At 36.0% G+C, this 23,624-nt stretch overlaps 2 protein-coding genes across 12 annotated transcripts in view; one reads left to right on the plus strand and one right to left on the minus strand.

Moving 5' to 3' along the window:
- The window catches only part of DROSHA (drosha ribonuclease III), a 113,998-nt gene extending 111,536 nt beyond the window's left edge, over positions 1-2,462 (minus strand). For 5 of the 9 annotated variants that reach the window (XM_076007957.1, XM_076007955.1, XM_076007956.1 and 2 more), the window contains exons 1-2: positions 1,242-2,376; positions 108-173 (exon numbers count right to left, since the gene is read on the minus strand). In XM_076007957.1, the coding sequence (XP_075864072.1) occupies positions 108-127 (20 nt within the window). In that variant the 5' untranslated portion in view covers positions 128-173; positions 1,242-2,376. Of the gene's footprint in view, positions 1-107; positions 174-1,241 lie in introns of all 9 variants that reach the window. The other 4 variants (XM_076007952.1, XM_076007950.1, XM_076007953.1 and 1 more) reach the window with 4 other exon arrangements.
- Positions 2,463-2,646: 184 nt separating this feature from the next.
- On the plus strand, positions 2,647-22,110 carry C11H5orf22 (chromosome 11 C5orf22 homolog). 3 transcript variants are annotated; one of them, XM_012738432.2, is made up of 9 exons: positions 2,647-2,972; positions 4,071-4,216; positions 7,788-7,937; positions 9,555-9,978; positions 12,743-12,805; positions 13,041-13,162; positions 15,947-16,013; positions 18,399-18,538; positions 21,397-22,110. In XM_012738432.2, the coding sequence occupies exons 2-9, from the start codon at positions 4,176-4,178 to the stop codon at positions 21,527-21,529; spliced, it is 1,140 nt and encodes a 379-aa protein (XP_012593886.2). In that variant the 5' UTR covers positions 2,647-2,972; positions 4,071-4,175; the 3' UTR covers positions 21,530-22,110. The 3 variants fall into 3 exon arrangements, with proteins under 3 accessions (XP_012593886.2, XP_012593884.2, XP_012593887.2); XM_012738430.2 differs by having other exon boundaries at positions 2,647-2,847; XM_012738433.2 differs by lacking the exon at positions 4,071-4,216 and having other exon boundaries at positions 2,763-2,847.
- Positions 22,111-23,624: the final 1,514 nt, after the last annotated feature.

The following is a 23,624-nucleotide window of genomic DNA, read 5'->3' on the forward strand; positions in this document are numbered from 1 at the left end:
AGCATATGACCCTCTTCCCAAGTACCTAAATCCTTCCCACTCTCCATGTGGCCTCCCACCAGTGTTTGCTACTCTTTCTGTTCTCCCAAACACATCACATCACTCACCATGTATTGCCTTGCATCATGATGTACTGTCTAGATATGTTACATCTTCCATAGAGAATATAAGCTCTAAAAACCAAAGAATAAAACAGACATAAACATGTTTGCCAAACTGCAGATACTATAAAACATTTCTGCAATTATCTTAACACTGATTTTGCATTCTCCAATGCACTTAGCCTACTAACAAAATTAAGAGCATGTTGAACTGCATTAAAGTTTCCAACCAAAATTTAAGATGTCCTTATTACTTATCGCTTTGACTCAAAACTATTAGTCGCTGTAAAGACTGAAAAATATAGGCATGTCCTATCTCTAATTTACTAAAAGATTGGGGTAAAAATTATTTTCCCTCCCCCTCTTCATACTCTAGCTTCCTTCATTATAAAAACATGTAGGAATAAATCAAACACAAAAATCACAGAGAGACCACCATTCAAATTCAAACATAATCATAATCTTGTTAACACAACAGTTACAATTCTTGATTTTCATTCTCAGCTCTTCCCATAGAAAGACATTGTGAACACAAATAATTTTCCAAACACTTGACTTCAGCAAAATGTTAAAATAAAACAAGCCTCAGATAAATATTCTGTGAAAAAGTTTTAAAGTAGAAACATCTTCCTAAAGTCTAAGTTTTACCAATAGGCCTAAGTAGACTTTCAAATGGCTCATGAAAATAATTTCAGATTATATATCAATCATTGTGCTTAATAACAGGCACCAGATAATATCTAATTATTCATTCTAACACCCTTGTGATAAACCTGGGGCCCACACAGCTGATCTTGCCACCATAGGCTACTCAGTGCTGGCAGAATCAAGTTCAAACCCCATGCTTAGCATTTAAGACCTTATAAAACCTAGACCCAATGTCTCCTTCCAGGCTTGTTTTCCTTTACCTTCCCCACAAAACCCCTCTAGTCCAGATTTTCCCAGCTGTTGAACATACCAAGTACTATCACTCAGCTTGTTCTTTGCTCCCATTGTTCTCTCTAAAATCTCTTACCCAGTGAATTTCTACTCATCTACCAATCCAAAATGCCACCTCCTCTGTGAAACCTCTCCTGATTCCCTCTATGAAGTAATTCATTCGTTCTAGACTTAGTCTACACTTACTTTTACAGCACTTACCAGAGACTGCCTCATATTATAGTCATGTGTGCACATGTCTAACTCCTCCACTAGCTCCTTGATGACATGAGTTGATTCACAGTCATTTCTGTATCCTTCACAGCCCCTGGCAGAGCATCCTGCACACAGTAGGTGATGAATAAATGTTTATTGTCTCACAATAGATTTGCATTATGGAGACCACACAGAAGGCAGAACTTTTCACTGTTTAAGGAGCCCGTATATGTAAAGCACTGTCCCAGGCCCTGCAGATTCAAAGACAAGTAAAACACATAACCTGCAGGATTCAAGAAATCAGAACCCACATACAAATAAGTTTCTTAAAAATACAATATAATGCAATAAACAGTAGAAAAGGTATGTACAGGGTCTAGAGAAACTAAAAGGAGTGTGCTGAACCTAGAGGTGGAAAACAGTCAGGGTCAGGGTCATTAACACTTTTGTACAGTGAGTGTGTAACAGTTTAACATTCACTACCAGGTCCTCTTGGATGTTTCTACAGTTAGAAAAATCTATGAATACCTATCATGAAATTACCTATGATAGACATGGTCAGGCTGTGTTGTGGATACAGACTTTAATTCAGAAGTCAAGGAATTCACTGCAACTGTAAAATTAACTACCTTTCGTGTCTGCCTACTCCTAGTTGCTGTTGTGAACAGTTAGCACATCCAGGAACGTCAGTCCACGTAGAAAGAGTTGCAAAGTGTGACTACCTTTTTATTGAGAATTTCCTCTTTCCCCCAGGTGAATCTGCAGGCCAGTCACCTTCATGTGGCAGATCCCTAATTGCGTGTTTGCCTGTTTGCATCTCCCGCCAGTCTGTGTGCCCCACGAGGCAGGCGCTGGGCTTGCGGTCTCGCGCCCCTCCGAAACCCCGGCGGCCCGAGGCCTGGACCACAGCGTGCGCTCCACAAATGAATGAAAGGTGTTCTCTTTCATTTCTATTTATTTGCGGGATCCGGGCCTAGGGTCGCTCTTTTGCCCTTAGCTGCAGATCTGAAGAAGGGCTGCCCGACCCCAACTCCCAGGAGCCTTTCGCCCAGCCCCGGACTCCAGCCCCTTTTAAATCCGGACACTCGGAAACACTCCCTCTTCCAACATCCGCAAGGTGCCCCTTTTACCTACAAAAGGCTATCGGGCCGCGAGATCTCCGTCAGAAGAAAAGCCAGGCTAACACTGCAGCCGCCAAGACAGTGGCGCCGCCCGCGCCTCCGGAACAGGAAACTGACAGAATTAAAAAGCAAACCTGTGAAAGCTGGGTCAAGGGAGGGAAAACTCTTCGGCCTGCCGCAGCGCCTTTTGCGCGGTGATTGGCGTGTCAACGAGAGCGATGGATCTCTAGGCCAATCGTCCGCGGCGAACCCTCTGGTGCCCACCCCCTTCTTCTACGTCTTCCAATCCGGAAGCGCAACCGGGTGAGCGCGCGTTTCCGCCCGAAGAGGGAAGCTGGGCAGAGGCTCGGGCATTCCCTGGTCCTCGGCAGGTGCCTCAGACTCGCCACGGCGCTGACCGGCGCGGAAACATGAGTGACCCCGCGGGACAGCGCGCTTGTCTCCGGCGCTACCCCGAGCTCCCGGTGTGGGTGGTGGAGGATCATCAGGAGGTGAGAGGGCGGCTGCTGGGCTCTGGGGCAGAACTGCCCAGAGCACTGGTGCTCCACAGCCAAGGAGACAGCCCAGCCTTAGCGTCGGAGGCCAAAGAGATCGCCAGAATTGGTTACTGCCTGAGGTCCGTTGTTGTGGGGAGACACCGAAACAGACAACTTGAAAGATTAGGAGCTTACGTTTATGGGACTTACAGCGTGTCCGGCAATTCATTTAACAAGGTTTACCCAAGTCCCACAGCTGTTGCCGTCGGGATTCGAACCTGAACAGTCTGACTGTAGAGCCCCTTCACCTGCTGTTAACTCTGGCTTCCAAATGTCTCCTGGCACCTCTATCACAGCCCTGCTGTTTAGGGGAAAACTTTATGCTAAAACCGTGGGCATTTCGTCTATGAAATGGGAACAGCAATCGTAGACTTCATAGGGCCATTAGGAGTGTTACTGTCTGTATATTGTGTACATAAATCTTTTAACTTGGTGCCCCGGCATATATAGACACTAAAATTCGTTTCTATTTTTCTGGCTGTGCTACATACAGTATAGTAGCAAAATTGGTGGTTTAATCTAGCCTTTTGGAAATCAACAAAGAAAGTTCATGAATCTAAGAAATTTGTTTTAAAGTAGCATTAATAGGCCTTTAGGTTATCTGGATATGAAAGAGGGAGAGATTAACTGATGGAGAAAGTTTAGCGGAGAGGAAGAAAGTTGGGTTTCTCAGGTCTTAGACATAGTGTCTATGAGAGAAGGAAAAAGTGTGGGTTAGGTGGGGCTTTCCAAATTCAGTATTAAACCTAGAACTATAGAGGATGTGAGAGAAGAGTCTTACAAACTATCTGGCCAGCCCTCACCATCCTAAAGACATCAAAAAGACCTCAGGAGCTAGGGTATATTGAACACTTTATATGTTGAAGCTTTAGCAGTTAAAGCTAAACCAGGTGTTAACCAGCAGTTTGTTCCCGAGCCCCAGTCCTGATCTGTTTACCCGCATTACCGGTTGACTTTGAGATGAAGTCAGGAAGGCAACTAGAGGTACAAGTTGGAAGTGCTTGCAATCATTATCTGAACAATCTACAATAAACACATTTTATCTTTTTCTGCGTTTTAATAGCTTGATATGCTTCAAATTATGTGCAACTGTGTTTAGCATTGTTTTCCATTCTGCGGTTGAGTGTGTGCTCATTATTTCAGTGGCAATTCTGAATGTGTGCATGTGTCTTTTACAGGTTCTACCTTTTATATACCGGGCCATAGGCTCAAAGCATCTTCCTGCCAGTAATATAAAATTTTTACATTTTGACTCACATCCAGACCTACTTATTCCTGTGAATATGCCAGCAGACACCGTTTTTGATAAGGAAACACTCTTTGGGTAATATGTGATTTTGTTAATTATTTTTTATGTGTTTGAAATACACTTTGCAGTAGATTATAAGCATTTACAGGAAATAGACTTTGCTAACAGACTCTTGGGGTTTGTTTTTTGGTATGTCTTTTTGCCTTTTTTATTTTATTTAGAACAAATGTTGACAAACTTTTTCTTAAAGAGCCAGATAGTAAATATTTCGGGTTTGCTGGCCATATAATCCCTGATACAACTATTTATCTCTACCCTTGTAGTGTGAAAGCGGTCATAGGCACTATGTAAACAAATGGCAGTAACTATGTTCCAATAAAACTGTATTTACAAGCTGGGTATGGTGGTGTGCACCTGTAGTCCCCGCTACTCAGGAGGCTGGGGTGGTAGAATCACTTGTGGTCAGGAGTTAGATGCTGTAGGATGCTACATTTGTGCCTATGAATATCCATTGCACTCTAATCTGGGCAACATAGCAAGACTCTTGTCTCTGGGGAAAAAAAATACAAAACTTTATTCACAAAAACAGCTCAGTCAGTGTTTGCCAACCTCTGATTTAGAATATAGAACTTTAGAAGTAGAAGAGACTTCTAGAAGTTATCTGAGCCAATTCTCCTCTGTCCTCTTTAAAAGTCTGGATACTAAGACTAAGAAACAAGAAAATGTGTCTTAATCTAAACGCAGTTCAATAATTGGATAGGCAATATATCTTTGTATATTCTTCCTTCCACTATTGAGTCTTTTCTACCTCTCAATTTGTTTAACTTCAAGTCATAAATCCTGTTGACTTTCAGTTATATAGAATCATAGAGATGGAAATGAAATTGGTTATTTGTACTCCATTCTTCAGAAAGGCTCGTACCTAATATATCTGTAAGTAATGACTCAACTAGGCTCTCTTCAGTAATAAAGTTCCCTGAAATTCTGTCACTGTCTCTTCATGTATGTATATAATTGTTAGAATGTAGCCTACTTGTATAATATAAAAAGTTACAGGCCTGATGTGGTGGCTCACACCTGTTATCTTAGCACTCTGGGAGGCCAGGCAAGAGGATCTGCTTACAGTCAGGAGTTTGAAACCAGCCTGAGCAAGAGCAAGACGCCGTCTCTATAAAAAATACAAAAATTAGCTGGGCATGGTGACATGCACCTATAGTCCCTGCTACTCAGGTGGCTGAGGCAGGAGGATGGCTTGAACCCAGGAATGTGAGGTTGCAATGAGCTATGATTATACCACTGCACTCTATCTGGAATGACAGAGCAAGACTCTGTCTCAAAAAAATAAAGATTTTTTTTAAAGTTACATAGCAGTAATTTTCCTCTATGATATTATTAAAAGATACAGAATATACCCACGTGGATTAATTTTAGCCTACTTCATTTATTTTAGTTTACTTTTTCCAAAACTCTAATTCAAGATACTGGTTCATACAGAAATGTGGTGGCTCTACCATTGTCCTTATTCTCTTTTGTATGTAGAGGTTTTATATTTTAGAAATTGAAAGAGAATTATGGAAAAGGTGCACAGACTATATAATTAGTCTTATAATAACAGTTTTTAAACTTTTTGGTCTTAGGATTCCTTTGTACCCTTAATAATTGCTAAAGGTTTTGTTTGTTTGTTTGTTTTTTGAGACATGGTCTCACTCTGTCACCTGGGCTAGAGTGCAGTAGCCTCATCATAGCCTACTGTAGCCTGGAACTCCTGGGCTCAAGCAGTCTGCCTCAGCCTCCCAAGAAGCTGGGACCAAAAGTACATGTCACCATGCTCAGCTAACTTTACTATTTTTTATAGAGATGGGAGTCTCACTCTTGTTCAGGCTGGTCTCGAACTCCAAACCTCAAGAAATCCTCCCACCTTGGCCTCCCAAAGTGCTAGCATTACAGGCACGCATGAGCCGGCGTGCCTGGCCTATTGAGCTTTTTTTTAATGTAGGTTATAGCTATTGACATTTACAATATTTGAAATTAAAAGGGAGAAATTTTTTAAATATTCATTTCAAAATATTAGTAACAATTACAAACCATTATGTATTAGCATAAGATATTTTTATAAAAAATAAAAAAATATACTGAGAAGAGAGGTATTCTTTAAGTTTTTGCAGATCTCTTTAATATTTACTTTTATGGTAGACCTCTAGGTTCTCATATCTGTTCCTGCATTTAGTCTGTTGCCATATGTTGTTTTTGATGAAGTAGATTGTAAAAATTCAGGCTCTCATAGACAGGTAATTGTAAAAGGAAAGAATATTTTCATAACTATTTCAGGTAATTTGTTAATATTCTTTGATACTACACCAAAACTTGACAAGTGGTAGTTTCTTAAAGGTTAATTGAAATGTAGACTCCAACTGGGCCTGGTACCTCATGCCTGTAATCCCAGCACCTTGAAGGCTGAGGCAGGAGGTTTGATTTAGGCCAGGAGTTCTAGATCAGCGTGGGCCACATAGCAAGAGCTTGTCTCTATAAAAAATTAACCAGGCATTGTGACACATGCCTATAGTGCTAGCTACTTGGAAGGCTGAGGGAGATCACTTGAGCACAGAAGTTTGAGGCTGCAGTGAGCTATGATTGTGCCACTGCTCTGCAGCATAGGTGATACAACAAGACCCTGTCTCTAAAAATAAAAGTCAAAAATAAATAAAGAAATAAAAGAAATGTAGAATCCAACAATTCAGTCTCAAGTCTCAATTGGTCACTCCTTTTTTTTTTTTTTTTTTTTTTTTTTTTTTGAGACAGAGTCTCACTTTTGTTGTCCAGGCTAGAGTGAGTGCCGTGGCGTCAGCCTAGCTCACAGCAACCTCAAACTCCTGGGCTCAAGCGATCCTTCTGCCTCAGCCTCCGGAGTAGCTGGGACTACAGGCATGTGCCACCATGCCCGGCTAATTTTTTTTTTTTTATATATATATCAGTTGGCCAATTAATTTCTTTCTGTTTATAGTAGAGACGGGGTCTCGCTCTTGCTCAGGCTGGTTTTGAACTCCTGACCTTGAGCAATCCGCCCGCCTCGGCCTCCCAAGAGCTAGGATTACAGGCGTGAGCCACAGCGCCCGGCCTGGTCACTCCTTTTAAGAAAAATATTTAGCTCACAGTTTAGTCACAAGTGCTTTTCCTTGAGACAGATATTATACTTCCAAGTATGTAGCAGAAGTGCTTTCTTGCATTTTTTGTTTTGCCACCCAGAATATTTTAAAATGTATACTCAGGATCAAGGAGTAAGTTTTAATAAAATCAAGGATATTCTTAAAAGAAACTTTTTTTTTTTTTTTGGCTAATGCTTGATAGTGAAGGATACACTGACTACTAATAGAGGTGGGTGCCACCTGCCTTCATTAATCTTAAGACATCAATCCACCATTGATTTTGGATCATCGTTGTAAATGTCAGCAAATAAAAAGGGAAAATAATACCTTAGTATTTTTATGAAATAGTTTTGATATAGTGGTCACCTGAAAAAGTTTTAGGAACTACCCCAGGAACCACACTTTTATGACTTGCTGTCTTAAAATAGTGTGTGGATGAAATTACATTTGGAAGAAAAATACTCACTAATATTTTTAATGTTTTCTCTCTATTTCTTTTCCAGAGAATTAAGTATTGAAAATTGGATTATGCCTGCAGTTTATGCTGGCCATTTTTCTCATGTAATATGGCTTCATCCTACATGGGCTCAGCAAATCAGAGAGGGCAAGCATCACTTTTTAGTAGGCAAAGACACTTCTACCACAACAATCAGGTAATTTCCTCATATTTTTGAATATAAAAAGGGTTGAATCTTCAGTCCAATTAGCTGTGTAAAAAAAAAAAAAAAAAAAAAGGGTTGAATGTTTCTATCTTATTTTGGATCCCTGTAATAACTTCATAAATATCTCTACTCACAAATAGAATCAGATTAAGCCTCAGCTCCTCCAAAAAGAATTCTCAAAACACCAGGAACAGATTTTCAAGTCTCTTCACATCATTCATGTATCATTTATATTTTGTTGCTGGACAAATTGGATTTTGAATAATATGATTTTCATCCTCTGGAATTTAGGTTCATTGATGACTAACATCATTAAATTATTGCAGTACTTTATAGATTTCTGTAATATTAATATATTCAATAGTACATTTTACTATTTTCTTCTAATGTAACTATTGTCTACTTAATTTAACGGCAGTGTAATAGCAAAATTATCTTACTTTCTTTTTTTAATAAATCCAATGGCTGAATTAGTAGATTTGAGGTATTAATTTTATCAGTATAATTAGTTTTAGATAATTACTTAATGTAAATTAAACTATAGCATCCTTTGACTCGAGTTACATAGGCAACAATTTTTGGGGGGAAAAGCTGTCTAACCAATGTTCAGTTTATCTTGTGAAGCTATATTACCGTTAGAAATATCAATATGTTCTTGCCTTTAAATTCTCTTGTGATAGGATGAATATTTTAAGCAGTGTAACCATAACTTTCCAGAACCGGAAGGATAATGGGATGAAATAGTAATACATTGAAAATGAGACACAGTCTTTCTCTTTGAAAATGATACTTTTTATTTCTGATTTATCCTTAATGATACAATTGACTTTTGTCGTATATGTTTTCATTTGTATAGACAGCCTTGTTATTATACTATATGAAAATTGTATTTATTTAGGATATAATTCAAAAGAAATAAATAGGACTCAACATATAAATATGGTACATACTACTGGTATATATGAAAGAGTGGTTGGGTTTTTATTGAATGCATTATTGAATAGGCCTTATTTAACCTGGAAAATCAAATAATTTTGAGCAATCTTACACAGACATTTGAGACTCCATATCTGATAATAATATTTAGAAGATTTTGATTATCCAATAATTTTGGTAAATCCTACAAGTAAAACTTTTTGAAAGAAACATACATATAGGTGTGCAGTCTGAGGTATATATGTGCATTTATATAGTAGGAACAAAGCAAAACTTTCATTAAAAAGAACATAAGTTTAGGTTATAAACTTATAACCTAGAGGAGGTTATAAGGAGGGTATAGCCTTTTTTTTTCTTAGGGTAGTACAGCTTTTAGTAAGTTTGGATATTGGTTTTATTATGTCAATCTTTTTTGAAAAATATTTTCTTTAATTTACAGTTATATATGCTTAGGGAGGGCAGGTGGGAAATAAATATTAGCCATTATTTTAGTTGGATAGGGCATGCTTCTAAAAGAATTTTGTCTTCACTGTTCAAAGTACTTACCAAGGCATAATGTCAAATATACCAGTTTTTGTCAAATATGTCCTTTCTTATCTTTCTGTTATCCCAGAGTGAAAAATCAGCTAAATTGTCTGTTCTTCTTTAAAATAGTTTTTTCTTCTGATCCAGGGTTACAAGTACAGAGTATTACTTCCTAAGTGATGGTCTTTATGTACCTGAAGACCAGCTGGAGAACAAAAAACCTTTACAATTGGATGTAATTATGGTAAAGCCTTACAAACTGTGTAACAATCAAGAAGAGAATGACCCAGTGTCTTCTGCTAAGAAGCCAAAGCTAGCACTGAAAAATTCAGAAAACACTGCGTCTAATAACAGTGACTCTTATTCAGAAGGACTGGAAAAGAACATGGTGACACAGAGAAGTGACCAAACTTGCCTAGAACCATCATGTTCTTCTGAAAGTCAGGAATGCCAGACTACAGTCAGCACTGGAGAAATTCTGGAAATTTTGAAGAAAGGGGATTCATTTATTTTAGATATTGACTTGGATTTTTTTTCAGTCAAGAATCCCTTTAAAGAAATGTTTACCCAGGTAAATACAGTGTTTTTAAAACATAGATCTTGAGAATTGTGTGACATTTCTCTAGGATTCAGCAAACTTTCTGCAGACAGTGAGACAGTAATTATGTTAGGCTTTAGGAGCCACATTCTCTCTTATATATTCTTTGTTATTGTTTATCAACCTTTTAAAATTGTATGTACCATTCTTAACTTGAGAACCTACAAATATAGGTCATAGGCTATGGGCTGCCAATCCCTGCCCTAGATAGTATTCATTATTTTACATTTATTAATTGGGGTAATAACATGGATTTTTGAAAAAAATAAAATCATACAATACAAGAAAGTATATAAAGTTGGCCCTCTGTATCTGTGGGTTTCCCATCCATGGATTCAACCAACCACAGATATTAATAGAAAATATTGAGGAGAAAAACAAATGCCATCTGTAATGAATATGTACAGACTTTTTTGGGAGGGGTCATTATTCCTTAAATAGTATAGTACAACAACTATTGGTAAACTATAGCATTTAAATTGTATTAGGTACTATAAGCAATATAGAAATGACTTAAAGCAGTGATCCCCAACCGTCTTGGCACCAGGGACTGTTTTCATGGAAGACAAATTTTCCATGGATAGGGGGGTGGGGGAGGTGTTGCAGGGATGGTTTCGGGTTGACTCAAGTGCATTACATTTATTGTGCACTTTATTTCTACTGTTATTACATTGTAATATGAAATAATTATATAACTCACCATAGGTTTGGGGATCCCTGACTCAAAGTACACGAGAGGTTACTTAGTTTATATGAAAATACTACACCATTTTATATCAGGGACTGAGCATCCATCAATTTTGATATCTGCAGGAGGTCCTGGAACCATTCCCCCGTAGATACTGAGGGACAGCTCTACATTGAAAAATGTCACTCTCTTACCCATCCCCATTCCCTCAATTCCTGCTTCAGAAACAAATACTGTGGTCAGTTTCTCATGTATCTTTCTAGAGATATTCTATTAATATATATATAAAACCTGTGCTAGATTTTTCCTTAAACAATAAGGTGCCTGATTACACACATCACTATTTGTAGTTAACGATTTGGGCCTGTGATTCTTAAGGTAGGTCCTTCATCAGATCTTAAGTAAAAGTCACTAGATAATAATATGCATAGAACTGAGTTAGAAATATGCATTTAGCAAACTTTATTTGATAACTTCATGATCCAAGCAAGCGTTCCTAGATGCATTTTATTGGCACATGTAACTGCTTACTTTACCAATTGGGAGGTTTGTTCATTTTGGGGATTCAAATTAGCTGTCTTTTTTCTACCTAAGTATAGTATTTAATTAATAATATCATGATGGCAATGACGTAACACTTTACAATCCTTATTCTGTATACATATCAGAAGCCATTGTGATTTATCTAAATTATTAAAGACCTCTAATAGGCACTGATTCAAAACAGGTAAGATTTGGGGTTAAGTGTAATCTGAAGCAAGAAGAGGGGACCTATAGTGCTTTCCCAACTTGCAGATAAAGGGGGAAATTTTCCATTTCTCTTCTGCTGTGTATGTGAGGCCAGTGACCTCTCTAACCACCAGCTTTCAGAATTATTAAAAGACTTTAAAAATATTTTTTTTCAACTTGCAGAATGGCCATCCCTGGAAGCTAAAGGACCCGATTTTAGGAATTTATCCTACAAATATACTCACCTAAATATTTGTAATGAAAATTTCTAAAAGGTTACTTAAGAAACCCAATGGCATTTATTACTTTTTGAGTGCTATCCAGAAGCCTGGGAAAGTAGAGATTTTTGTATCCTTTATACCCTTTGGTACCATGGACTTTGAAAAGAGCATATTTGTACTTTATAATTTGATAGCTATTTTTTTGATATCATAATGAAAGATAATTGTTTGCCATTTTTTTAAGAGCATGTTCAGAAGTTAGAGTTAAGTTCTGTTTGTTACTTCTCCTGCTTGTTAGCTACCTGATCTTGGGAAAGTTACATAACCTTTCTGACCTGCACTTTCTTCACATATAAAATCAGAATAATAATCATACCCAACTCATAGGATTGTTATGATGAGTAAAGCACTAAGGATAATGCCACCACAGTGTGCTTAATTAATTTTAGCTCTTGGGTATAACCTGTTCCTCACAGTACTCTTAAATAGGATTATTGGAGATAGATGTACCCACATATATAATGAATGTATCTAGCTGTACTAACCAAGGGGAGACATTCTCCTGCAAAGTATATCTATAGCAGGCATGTTTCTTCTGTTTCGTGGAGGCTCCTGACTGAGGTTCTGTATCTTTGCCAATCTGCCTCCCATATTGCTTTTGTACTCCAGAGTTCTCTTCTTTTGCTAAGGAAATGGCTGGAAAGTGAATGTGGAGGGTTTTTTGTTTGTTTGTTTGTTTTTTGTCATTATTAAAGATATCTATATTTCTTATAAGCAGCTAAAATCTGTATCCACTTATATAGTGGAACATTATTAGAAATATTTTCATCTCATGACCCATTAGCCACCTAGTCTTCTTCCATAGCTAATTTTTATACCTTAATGCCATGCCCCGCTAGATAGTTACCAGGAAGAAATGCTATTTGCAATGGCAATCTAAAATATGTATTTTGCCTGAATCTCCCAGACAAACCTTTAAATGATTGTCTAAGATGTTCTTCTTGTATCACAGGCAAGGCCATCTTACACATAAAGCATATCATTGAAAAAAAAATAATAACTTTTTTCTGGTATATGGACTTTTTGTTTTGTTTTCCAGGAGGAGTATAAAATCTTACAAGAGCTGTATCAGTTTAAAAAGCCTGGCACCAACCTCACAGAGGTATCCTCCATTTTGTTTCTTTTGAATTTTATCCAGTTATCACATAATAATATCTTATAACTCATTAAAGTGATCTCAAAGGACTGTTCAGATTCTCTGTGTGTATTTATTGGCAAGTGGTTAGTACTTGAAAATCATGTTTTAAGTAATTGAACCAAGATTTTCATTATAATGGGATTTTGCCTGTTTTTTGAAAGAATAACTGTGTAATTTCAGCTTTTCAATGTATTTAAAGGAAGATTTGGTAGATATTGTTGATACTCGAATTCATCAATTAGAGGATTTAGAAGCTACTTTTGCTGATTTGTGTGATGGTGATGATGAAGAAACTGTACAGAGATGGGCTTCAAACCCTGGGTAAGATCTCCAAACATTTTTTCTCCAACTCTACTAATTTTCACTCATAGATACATTCCTGAATTTGCTAGATAAATTGCTTTTTGAAAATTACTATTAAATTTCAACACAGATTTACTATGATAGTTAGCATTCATTGGGTGTTTTCTATGTGCCTTATATCTAAGATATTTTTCTTGCATTATCTCATTTATTCCTTATAACAATCTTATGGTTGTATTACTATTATGTCTATTTTATAGATGAGGAAACCAAGGCACAAAGGTTAAGTAAGTTGCCCACAGTCACAGAGTAAGTGGGCATGCTTTTAGTCATTGTGTAATAGTTCCTGTAAACATAAGATATTGTACTAGGTCTTACAGAGGATTAAAGATGAGTGCATAGACAGGCATTCCTTGTTCTAAGTTGAAGAAAGGAAAAAAATAACCTATCAACAGAAAAGTAAATTACTTGACAAGTAAATTACAATATGAAAAGTTGCCTCCTTGTAAGGAAAGCCCAACTATAAGTAGAAGAATTTATTTTCAGTATGCCCATAACATAAGGGAGCAAGATTAGAAAGCTGATTCTTCATCAGGTCATTTATTTGACCAATTCTCTCATTGTTAACATTACTTTGAAAGTATGAAAAGAAAAGTCCTTTTGAAGTGAAAACCTTTGGTATTGAAGCTGTCATGAAAGAATATTGATGTAAATATTAATACTTTAGTTTTCTCTAAAATAATTCTTTAAATCATGTAAACTCAAAAGGCTAGAAAACTAAAATAAAACCATCACACAAACTTTTTGTCCCCATGAGCATAGGAAAAGCAGAAATAGCTTATTTTAAAATTGATCTACCATGAACTGTGAGATTATTCTCTATGGTATAAATATAAGAAATCAGTCATAAGACAGCAACATAAAATGGGAAGTTAGAATCATAGTACTTTAGGCCATAACATGAACAGCCACTAAGATTTGTCATATTATGGTTATTGAAAATAGTTCATCACATCTCTGGAATACAAAAGAAACTAGAACAGTGGTTGCTTCTGGGGAGAGAAATCATATGGCTAAAAGATGAAGTATATAAATTAGAAATGCTTTCTTTTGGTATATACATGTATTATTACCTATTCTAAATACTGACTGAAATTTTTACTTAAAAGTAAAATATTCAGAAACATCCCTGAAATGTAAATATCATAAAGCTTTAATTATTGTCAATAAGAAAAGCAATGATAAGGAAAAATAATTCATAATAGTGTTAATCATATCAGTAAATACTGATCAGGCCCTTTAAAATCAGTTAATGCTTTTTCTCTTCAGTATAGGGAGCTAGATCTAAAAGTGATTCCCTCTTTTTTGAAATTATGACAAAAGAGGGAGATAGAGAAATAATTCATAGGACATGAGTCTTCCTATAAATACTGTAAAGTACCTATTATTTTGTTATTTTATGAAATCTCAAGCCAAGTTTAAAACTTAAAAAACAACAATAAAAAAGTAGGCCTGAGACCTTTAGAATCCTGAATCTAGCTCATGAACAGGGTCACTTTCCACTGAAACTCGCCTTGCCTGCTTAGCATGTCCTGTTAGCACTTCCTCACCTGCAGGGAGTTCCATCACAGACTTGAAGATACCACAAGAGTGCAATGGCAGCAAGCTTAGACTATGGTTGGAATTGAGGGGAGAAATAAAAGCACAAAGGAAGAGTGGGTAAGATGGAAGGAAAATATTAATATTTTCTTCCCAAATAACCAGGCCCCTTAAGAGCCAGACCCTCAGCATGAAGGAGTCTTCACTGTGCCTAAGGAAGTAATTAGGGTCCGGGAGCCCAGAACGTATTATGAATTAAAAGAAAAAAGTAACAGGATGAGTGGACAGGCAGGCTTCTGTGTCTCCCATTTTCTTTTTCTCTTTCCCTCCAGCAAATTAGTGGATATTGGTAGAGGAGACATTAAAAAACTAGAAACATTAGTCAATTAATCAGAGTTCTATCCTAAGTTAAATAACTTAAAAGCACAATGGCTCATGCCTATAATTCTAGCACTTTGGGATGCTGAGGTGGAAGGATTGTTTGAGGCCAAGAGTTTGAGACCAGCCTGGGCAATAGTGAGACCCCCATCTCTATAAAAAATTAGCTAGCCATGGTGGCACTTACCTCTAGTCCCAGCTACTCACCTGAGCCTAGGAGTTTGAGGTTGCAGTGAACTATAATGACACCACTGCACTCCAGCCTAGGTGTACGGTAGAACTTTTCTGGTTATAATTGTGTATACCAATAAATGTGTCCTTAAGTCATTTTTTAAACTTTCAGTAAACAGTCATTTTTCATTCTAGTATGCTAAAGATGCTTAGTTCTTCTTGCTAATCAAAATAATTTTTTGAACTTACTTTTTATTGAGGTAAAATATCCATATCTATTTACTATCTACCATTTTTAAGTGTACAATTCAATGGTAATAAATATATTCATATTCTTTTTTTCCCCTCATCTCCCTCCTACCTCCCCAAAATAATTTTTTGAAGTCACAGTAGGACTTAATTTTTAAAGAAATCTCATTTTCTTGAGTGCTTTCCAACCTTTAACACAATCTGTAATCTTTTATGTAAGGAAACAGTAGGGAACATTGATTTAATATTTTAAGATGATATTTGAACATCTTTATCTTTCATTTACCAAGCATCATATGAAGCGTGTTATTAATGGTAAATGTTAAATGTAATGTATCATTTGCTACTGTCATTTTAGTTGAGGTAGTTGTGATATGTAATTGAGCATGGTGGCTTTTTTTCCAGAATGGAATCACTGGTTCCACTTGTACAGAGTTTGAAAAAACGAATGGAAGTGCCAGACTATGAAATGGTAAATATTTTATATTAAAGCATAAAATTGTCCCATAGTAAAGATCATTTTCTGGGTAGAAAATTTTGCTTTTTATTAAAGTGTTTCATGTTTGCATTTCTGTGAAGTCTGAATAAATTATTAAGAAAAGAAATAAGTGGAAAAAATACTTTTTAGAAGCCAGAATATTGTAGAAGTTTTCCAGGTAAAATATTCTCTTCTCAATTTTATGTATGGAGCAAAAGTACTGTGTATTTTTTTTTATTTTGTCTAAGATCTCTCTGCACCAGAAAAAAATATATACAATGTCTAAACTTGTCCATTTTTATCCATTCATATACTTCCTTCTTCCTTCTTTCTTTTCTTCTCTATTTGAAAACTTTTCTGATTTTAAGAACCAACAGAGAGAGCTGTGGCTAGCACATTTTAAATGTGTTAGCTGTTTGTTGTTTGTTAACAATATTTAGTGATCTGAATGCTGTAGCCAAAGGTACTTTAGTCATATTTTCTTTTTATATCATTTTACAGCCTTTAAGCTTATGTTTTCTCATTTGACCCAGTACTTGAGATGAGAAGTAGCTAGGGCTTAAAAAGTTCAAATGACTTTTTTCAGATTTTATTTGAGAGCTGAGACCTCCAAGTCCTCTGCCTCTTAATCTAGTATTTCTCTTACAGCAATATGTTGTTTCTTCATGTTTTGTTTTGCCGTGGAATACAATTACACTACCTTGTTTGAACTGAAGTTTTAGTATTGATCTAATATTGAATTTATAAGAATATAGAATACCAGCAAAAGAATATTTTGGTTGAACCTGAGCTAATCCAAGACTCACCATTTTTTAAAATGGCGATTCTTTGGAATGATGAGAAGACACGGTTTAAAATGCTTTGAGCTCATATGGTATCATTGAATGTGCAGGTCTGCTTTAATCATTGCATTGCTCTAGATTTTTGTTGTTGTTAGGTGGGTTGTATGGTATTTTTTGGGAGAAGGGATGTCAGGGGCTCAGTCATAGATTATGTATCAATTATGATGTGCCTATCACTGCAGTGATAGAACACTCAGTGGTTTGATCATTTTAGGAAGAATGAACATGCAACATTTGTCATTTTACCACATTGTCTGGTCATTGCCAGTTAAATCTTTGATATGTATCCAAAGCCTCCAAAAAAAATAGTAGATTAATGTGTTTTTTCATGGTTCGCACTTATGTACCAGGCAAAACTATGACATATTTAAGTTCCAGTTTTCTAAAAGAATGGTAAAGTTTATAGAATGGTAGTCTGTGAGCCACTTGTAGCTTTCAGACATAGTTTAGTGTTAAGACTGAAACAGCATTCCTTTAAATTTAAAACACATATATATGGATATATAGATGCCAGTAGTTTGTGGTTATATATAAAGGCTATATAAAAAAGCAGTCAATGAAATAAGATAGCAGGAAGACTTTCTTTGGTATCCTCTCAAAGCTTTAACTATAGTGCTAGATGCACTAGATGCATGTATTTTAAAAGTAAATAAAATAATATGTTAAAAGAAAAATTGGGATGAAAATATTAATGTACGGTTTATATCAACTTTTAGAATCTAGGTGAAATGGATAATTTGCTAGAAAATGTGAGTTATCAAAATTGAGTCAAGTAAAGACAGAGAGGCGAAGTGAACCAATAATCATAAAATAAATTTAAAAAGTAGGCCAGGCGCGGTGGCTCACGCCTGTAATCCTAGCACACTGGGAAGCTGAGGCGGAAGGATTGTTTGACCTCAGGAATTCAAGACCAGCGTGAACAAGAGCGAGACCCTGTCTCTCCTAAAAAAAAAAAAAATAGAAAGAAATTAGCTGGACAAACTAAAATATATATGTAAAAAAAATTAGCCAGGCATGGTGGCTCACACCTGTAGTACCAGCTACTCGGGAGGCTGAGGCAGGAGGATCACTTGAGCCCAGTAGTTTGAGGTTGCTGTGAGCTAGGCTGACACCACAGCACTCTAGCCCAGGCAACAGAGTGAGACTCTGTCTCAAAAAAAAAAAAAAAAGTAGTTAAAGTCTTATTTCTAAAACAGTCACTGGGCCCAGACAGGTGTACAGGCCAGTTCTACCAACACCTCAGGGAGCAGATGACTTCTATGACAAAGAAACTATTAAGAAAAAGAATGATCCCAATGTACAAAAATATTTAAAAATCTGTCATATTTAAGGTGATGAATATCTCAATTACCCTGATTTGATCTTTATACATTATATAAATGTATTAAATGATCACATATACCCTGAAAATACATACATTTATTATGTATCAATAAAAAATTTTTAAAAATATTTGTCAGCAAGGCCATTAATGATTAAAGAATCTTTTAAAAACAATAAAATATTACACTGTAATTCTTAATTGTCTTATTTTCAGGTTCACCAGGCTGGTCTAACCTGTGATTATTCAGAACTTCCTCATCATATCAGTACAGAACAAGAAATAGAGTATCTTATTCAGTCTGTATATTATTTACTGAAAAGTTTACCAAAACCTACTGTTGTGACAATTGCAAGGTAAGTGTGGTAGGCTGAATAATGGTCCACCAAAGATGTCCACGTTCCTAATCTCTAGAACTTATGAATATGTTGCCTTATATAGCAAAAGGGACTTTGAAGGGTACTTAAACTTAAGGATTTTGAGATGAGACTCTCCTGGATTATCTAGCTGGACCCAGTGTAATCACAAAGGTCCTTACCAGAGAGAAACAGGAGGATCAGAATCAGAGAGAACTGGAAAACGTCTACATTGCTGGCTTTGAAGATGGAGGATGTGGCCACAAACTAAGGAATGCCGGCAGCCTCTAGAAGCTAGAAAAGGCCAGGGAACAGATTCTCCTCTGGCACCTCCAGAAGGAATGCAGCCCCGCCAGAACCTTTATTTTAGAACTTCTGACCTAAAAACTTTAAGATAATAAAGTAGTGTTGCTTTAAGCCACTAAATTTGTAATAATTTTTTATAGCAACAGCAGGAAACTAAAACCTCTGTAGGTGAATCTAATGAATACCTAATACAGCAATGCTTAACCAATTTTTTGCCCACTCAGCTCAAAATTCAGATGTTGTATTTTCTCTTATTAGTTATGATAGACAATGTACAGTTATTGTTATTTTGTCTTTGAACTTGAACTTTATATTCAGATGAACACAAGAATTCTCATTTCTGTGTGCTACAAATGGATATTTAACTGCTGATATGTTTTAAATTTTAACATAATTGCTAAATAGTTACAGCAGTTTAACACTTTCCTATGTTAATCTTTGGGCTGGTTTTGTACGGAATTATGAGGTTCTAAATAAATGCTTTAAATACTCAGGCTAATTATAATATATAGTATTTTGTGACATTTTATAACATCTTTTTTCATTTTAAAACAAAATTCATAGATAATATTACTTACGTGTATAATTTATATATAGATAATATGCATAATATATAGTAATGTAACCTACCTATATACTTAATTTAAATATATATATACACAAAATATCACTATAGCATTAAGGAGAAATGAAAGTAATTGATAATAAAATAATATGTATTAAAATGCCACACTAGACTTGAATCTTTAAGAGTCACTAGATGTAGCAGTTACAAATGCAGATAGATACCCACATGTGGTATTGGCCAGATACCATGCATGAACAGCACAGCCGTAATGACATTTTTCTGAACATTGAACTACCTTTTAGTGAAGGTCTGAACTTTAAGTTCAATCTTTCCTCAATTCACAGAGTAGTTACATTCCTGGAAAATACAGTTTGTATTTAATGCTTTTTCAAAAATACTTTGTCTATATATAAAAGAGTGTTAAGTTCTAGGTTCAAAAATTAAAAACCACTTTTTCACTTATGGGAGTACTCAGTGAATTTTGGACAGTATATAAGACACATGATAATTATTCATATTACAGGACTACTTTGTATATTGCAAGCATTCTAGCAGCCCAGCCCTCTTGTCCCAGTCCCCCTAAATGTCAATAGCATTGCCCTGGTCATTGTGACAATTTAAGAGATTTTTTAAAACATCCTCTTAGAGGTAGCTCCCACCAAGAACCACTCTTAATGGTGTTTAAAAGAAGTCAGAGGCCAGGCACAGTGGCTCACACCTATAATCCTAGCACTCAGGAAGGCTGAGGCAGAAGGATTGAGGTGAGGAGTTCGAGACTATTATTCTAAGCAAGAGTGAGGCCCCAACTCTACTAAAATAGAAAAATTAGCCAGACATCATGGTGTGTACCTGTAGTCCCAGATGCTCAGGAGGCTGAGGCAAGAGGATCGCTTCAACCCAGGAGTCTGAGATTGCAGTGAGTTACAATGACACCACTGTGCTCTACCTGGGTGACAGAACGAGACTGTCTCCAAAAAAGAAAATCTTTCTGAAAGCATTGAAGTAACCCTTATTTGTTAAGCCTTATAAATTAAGCTTTTACATATAACACTTTAGGTTTTTATCCATATGTTTATGTTAGTATTTAACAATTTAAAGTTGCTCTGTATCATTTATTTTGTCTTAAAATTGTTACATTAAGCCTCAAAAATAACCTGGTCACTGGAGAATGGAATGAATTTATCAGAGAGCTTACTGATTATTTCTTTAGGTTTAAAATACTTGTGCAAGCAGTAGACTAATCTAAGTTAGGTAACTAACTTCGATTCCTTCTATAAAGATTTCTATGCCACTCTTCTCAATCCATCTCTAAATGCCTTTCCTTACCCCTGTGTAGACCAGGAGACACTGATCAAATCAGTTCACATCTTAATCCAGCTGTAATTGGTAGTAGCATTGTAACTGCCCAGTGCAACTCAAATTGTCCTTGATGAGTTGTGGAAAGACTCCCAAAATACAGATTTCTGCTGCGCTCACATTGCTCTTCTCCTTCATACTACATGGGAAACTAATCCCAGCACCAGCACATCCCCACATTTCATTTTAGACCAAGCCATGGATCCTTCATACTTTTGTAGCTACAGGTTATTTTTTAGAAGTGGAACCCTTTTATCAGTTGAAAAACCTAGTCATTTCTAGCCGTAGCATACACATAATAAAAGAATAAGAAAGATGCCCAGTCACTAAGATAATAAATCCCTGCATCCCCAAGCGACATCTCCCTTTCAGGGTAACAGTAGTCTAAAAGGATAGTAATTGTACCTATTTTATAGAGTTGCTGAGAAAATTAAAGAAAATAATTCATGTAAAGTGCTTAACATAGAATAAACATTTAGAAGCTTTCAACTGTTATTATTCTAAAATTCAGTATATCTTCATTTCTATTAATATCTTACATTGAAATCTACATATGCAGGCTTTTCCTCACAGTATGATTTTATCCTATTTATGTGTATTTTTCTTGTCTTTCACTTCTTGGTTACAGATCAAATCTGGATGATTACTGTCCTTCTGAGCAAGTTGACACCATTCAAGAAAAGGTCTTCGATGTGCTTCGCTCCCTCTATGGGACTCTAGACATTCACCAGGTGTATTCAACAGAGTCTTCTCAACCTTGAAACAAACAAAACACTAGTATCCTATTATATCTTGGCATAGTAACAGGGTTTTCACTAATTTATTTGTAAATGAGTCTTCCAAAGAACACTGTTTTCATATTAACTTTCAGCTGAAATCTTTCAGGTATTTTGAATCTCCAAACACCTATCATCAGTTGTTGAATGATGGCAGTTTTTTTGGGCATCAAGTCTAATACTCCCGATTTATGGAATTATTGCTTACTTTTCTTCCTTTCTATCATTGTCTTTATTTTTGCTAGGGTATTTTTTGCCTCTTTTACTCCTAGATCAACTGGACTGTATGAGATTCATTCGTACATTCATTTATTCATTCAACCAACAGATATTTATTAAGCACTTACATGTGCCAGACTTGCTGCGTATATGGTAATAAACAGAATAGGAAAAGTCGCTGCCCTCTTGGGGGAGACAGATGGAAAACAAATTATGGATTGTAAGAAGGTTATGAAAAAAAATGTCTTAGGCATGCTCTTAGGACTCAGGGCACTCTGGCATTATAGGAAAGTAACATTTTCAAAAGCTACTACCAAAAAATTAAAAACACCAAACTTGCCAGTCCATGAATATATTGCAGGAAGTCTTCCTTCTGGGTAGACAATATAGCTGTTGGGATTGTGGTCTAGTTCTTACCAAATGCTCTCCAGGATTGCTGGTGTTGAGGAGATCTGGTAGAGTAAATTTGACCCAACAAAAATCAATTTTTGTGTGTGTGGCTAATCAGAAAAGCCCTTTAGGATGTTTTATTCCTCCAGGTGGTAATTGTGGGCGTGAATTATCATTACAGTCCCCAAGTGCTCCTTTACTGGCAATCTGGATTCCTAATTTTTTTCAGGTAAACCTACTTTTTATGTAAATAGTTAAGAAAAACATTGAATCTTTAATTATGACATGCCATGAATACCCAAAGACTTAATGTCTTCCACCAGCCTCCTCATGAGTAAGACACCCTTCCTGAGTCCCTTGTAATCATGGTACTTTTTGCTTTCTCAATTTGCCAAATCTTTAGCTCTTCAGTATCCCTTTTATTCAGTAATCATTTTTAACTATCCACTTGATTTCTCTTCCTTGAAAAGGTAAGATGGCATTTAAAGAAAAAAAAAAAAAAAAACAGAAAATACCAGTCATTCCTCATCCTAACACAGCAGTTGTTTTCATTTCTGCATGCACCTTCCAGGCTGTGTCCACATGTGTAGCTGTTGAGTTGCATGTAGCTAAATTTACAGTGTTACCTAAGTTTATGGCTAATATTCAAGGACACACTACCATTGCCTCTCAGTAGATGGCACCAGACCCCACTTTTCCAGTGATTCTATTTTCCAGCAAGTTTTTCTTGTCACTGAGTTGGTTTCCAAAGTCTAATAGTGTGAATGCATATTTGTGTTGTGAAAAGCAGAGCAAACTGACTCAGCTTTCCATTTTGATAGAACAGTACGTGCCAAAAAGGTCTATATTCTCTCTAAAATCAGAATTGTAAAATTGTGGTATTTATTTTTATTTTTAAAGTTTGAAAATTTTCTGTTAGAGTTCTATAAATAGGCATTTCCTTTATGAATAAATTATTTTGTGTGCTAAAAGAAGTTAAAAGGTGTGTTTTGAGGTTTTGAAGATTTTATATCAAACTATAGCACTATTTAATTGTATGTTATCTCAGTGTGTTATTTATGGCTTTGATTTCATGAGTCCGATTTACTAGTCATTTAGTAGGATTCTCATGAACTCAAATGTTACTCATCATTGTTTTAACTCAGATTAAATAAAACAGCATCAGTTTCCTTTATAAGAACACTTAGATTGCTTAGTTCTTATGCTCTGTGATCAACTCTTGGAAAAATAAAATTGAGTCCCTACTCATTGAATAGAACCAACTTAGGAAATTATGTCTCTTCCTTCCAAATAGAAAAATACTTAGTTTATCAAGATATCCTTAATTTGTATTCTCAGAAGGAAATACCATAGTGCAGCATTTGGGATTATGTGCAGATGTCATTAAAGCATGGGATTTGAACAGCTTTTTGGAAATGTAACTGAAATGTAAGCTTAGACCTTAGCTTTGATGCTTGATATTTATATTGCC

The sequence above is a fragment of the Microcebus murinus genome, chromosome 11, assembly GCF_040939455.1.
Source record: "Microcebus murinus isolate Inina chromosome 11, M.murinus_Inina_mat1.0, whole genome shotgun sequence".
In the NCBI taxonomy this organism is placed as follows: Eukaryota; Metazoa; Chordata; class Mammalia; order Primates; family Cheirogaleidae; genus Microcebus; species Microcebus murinus.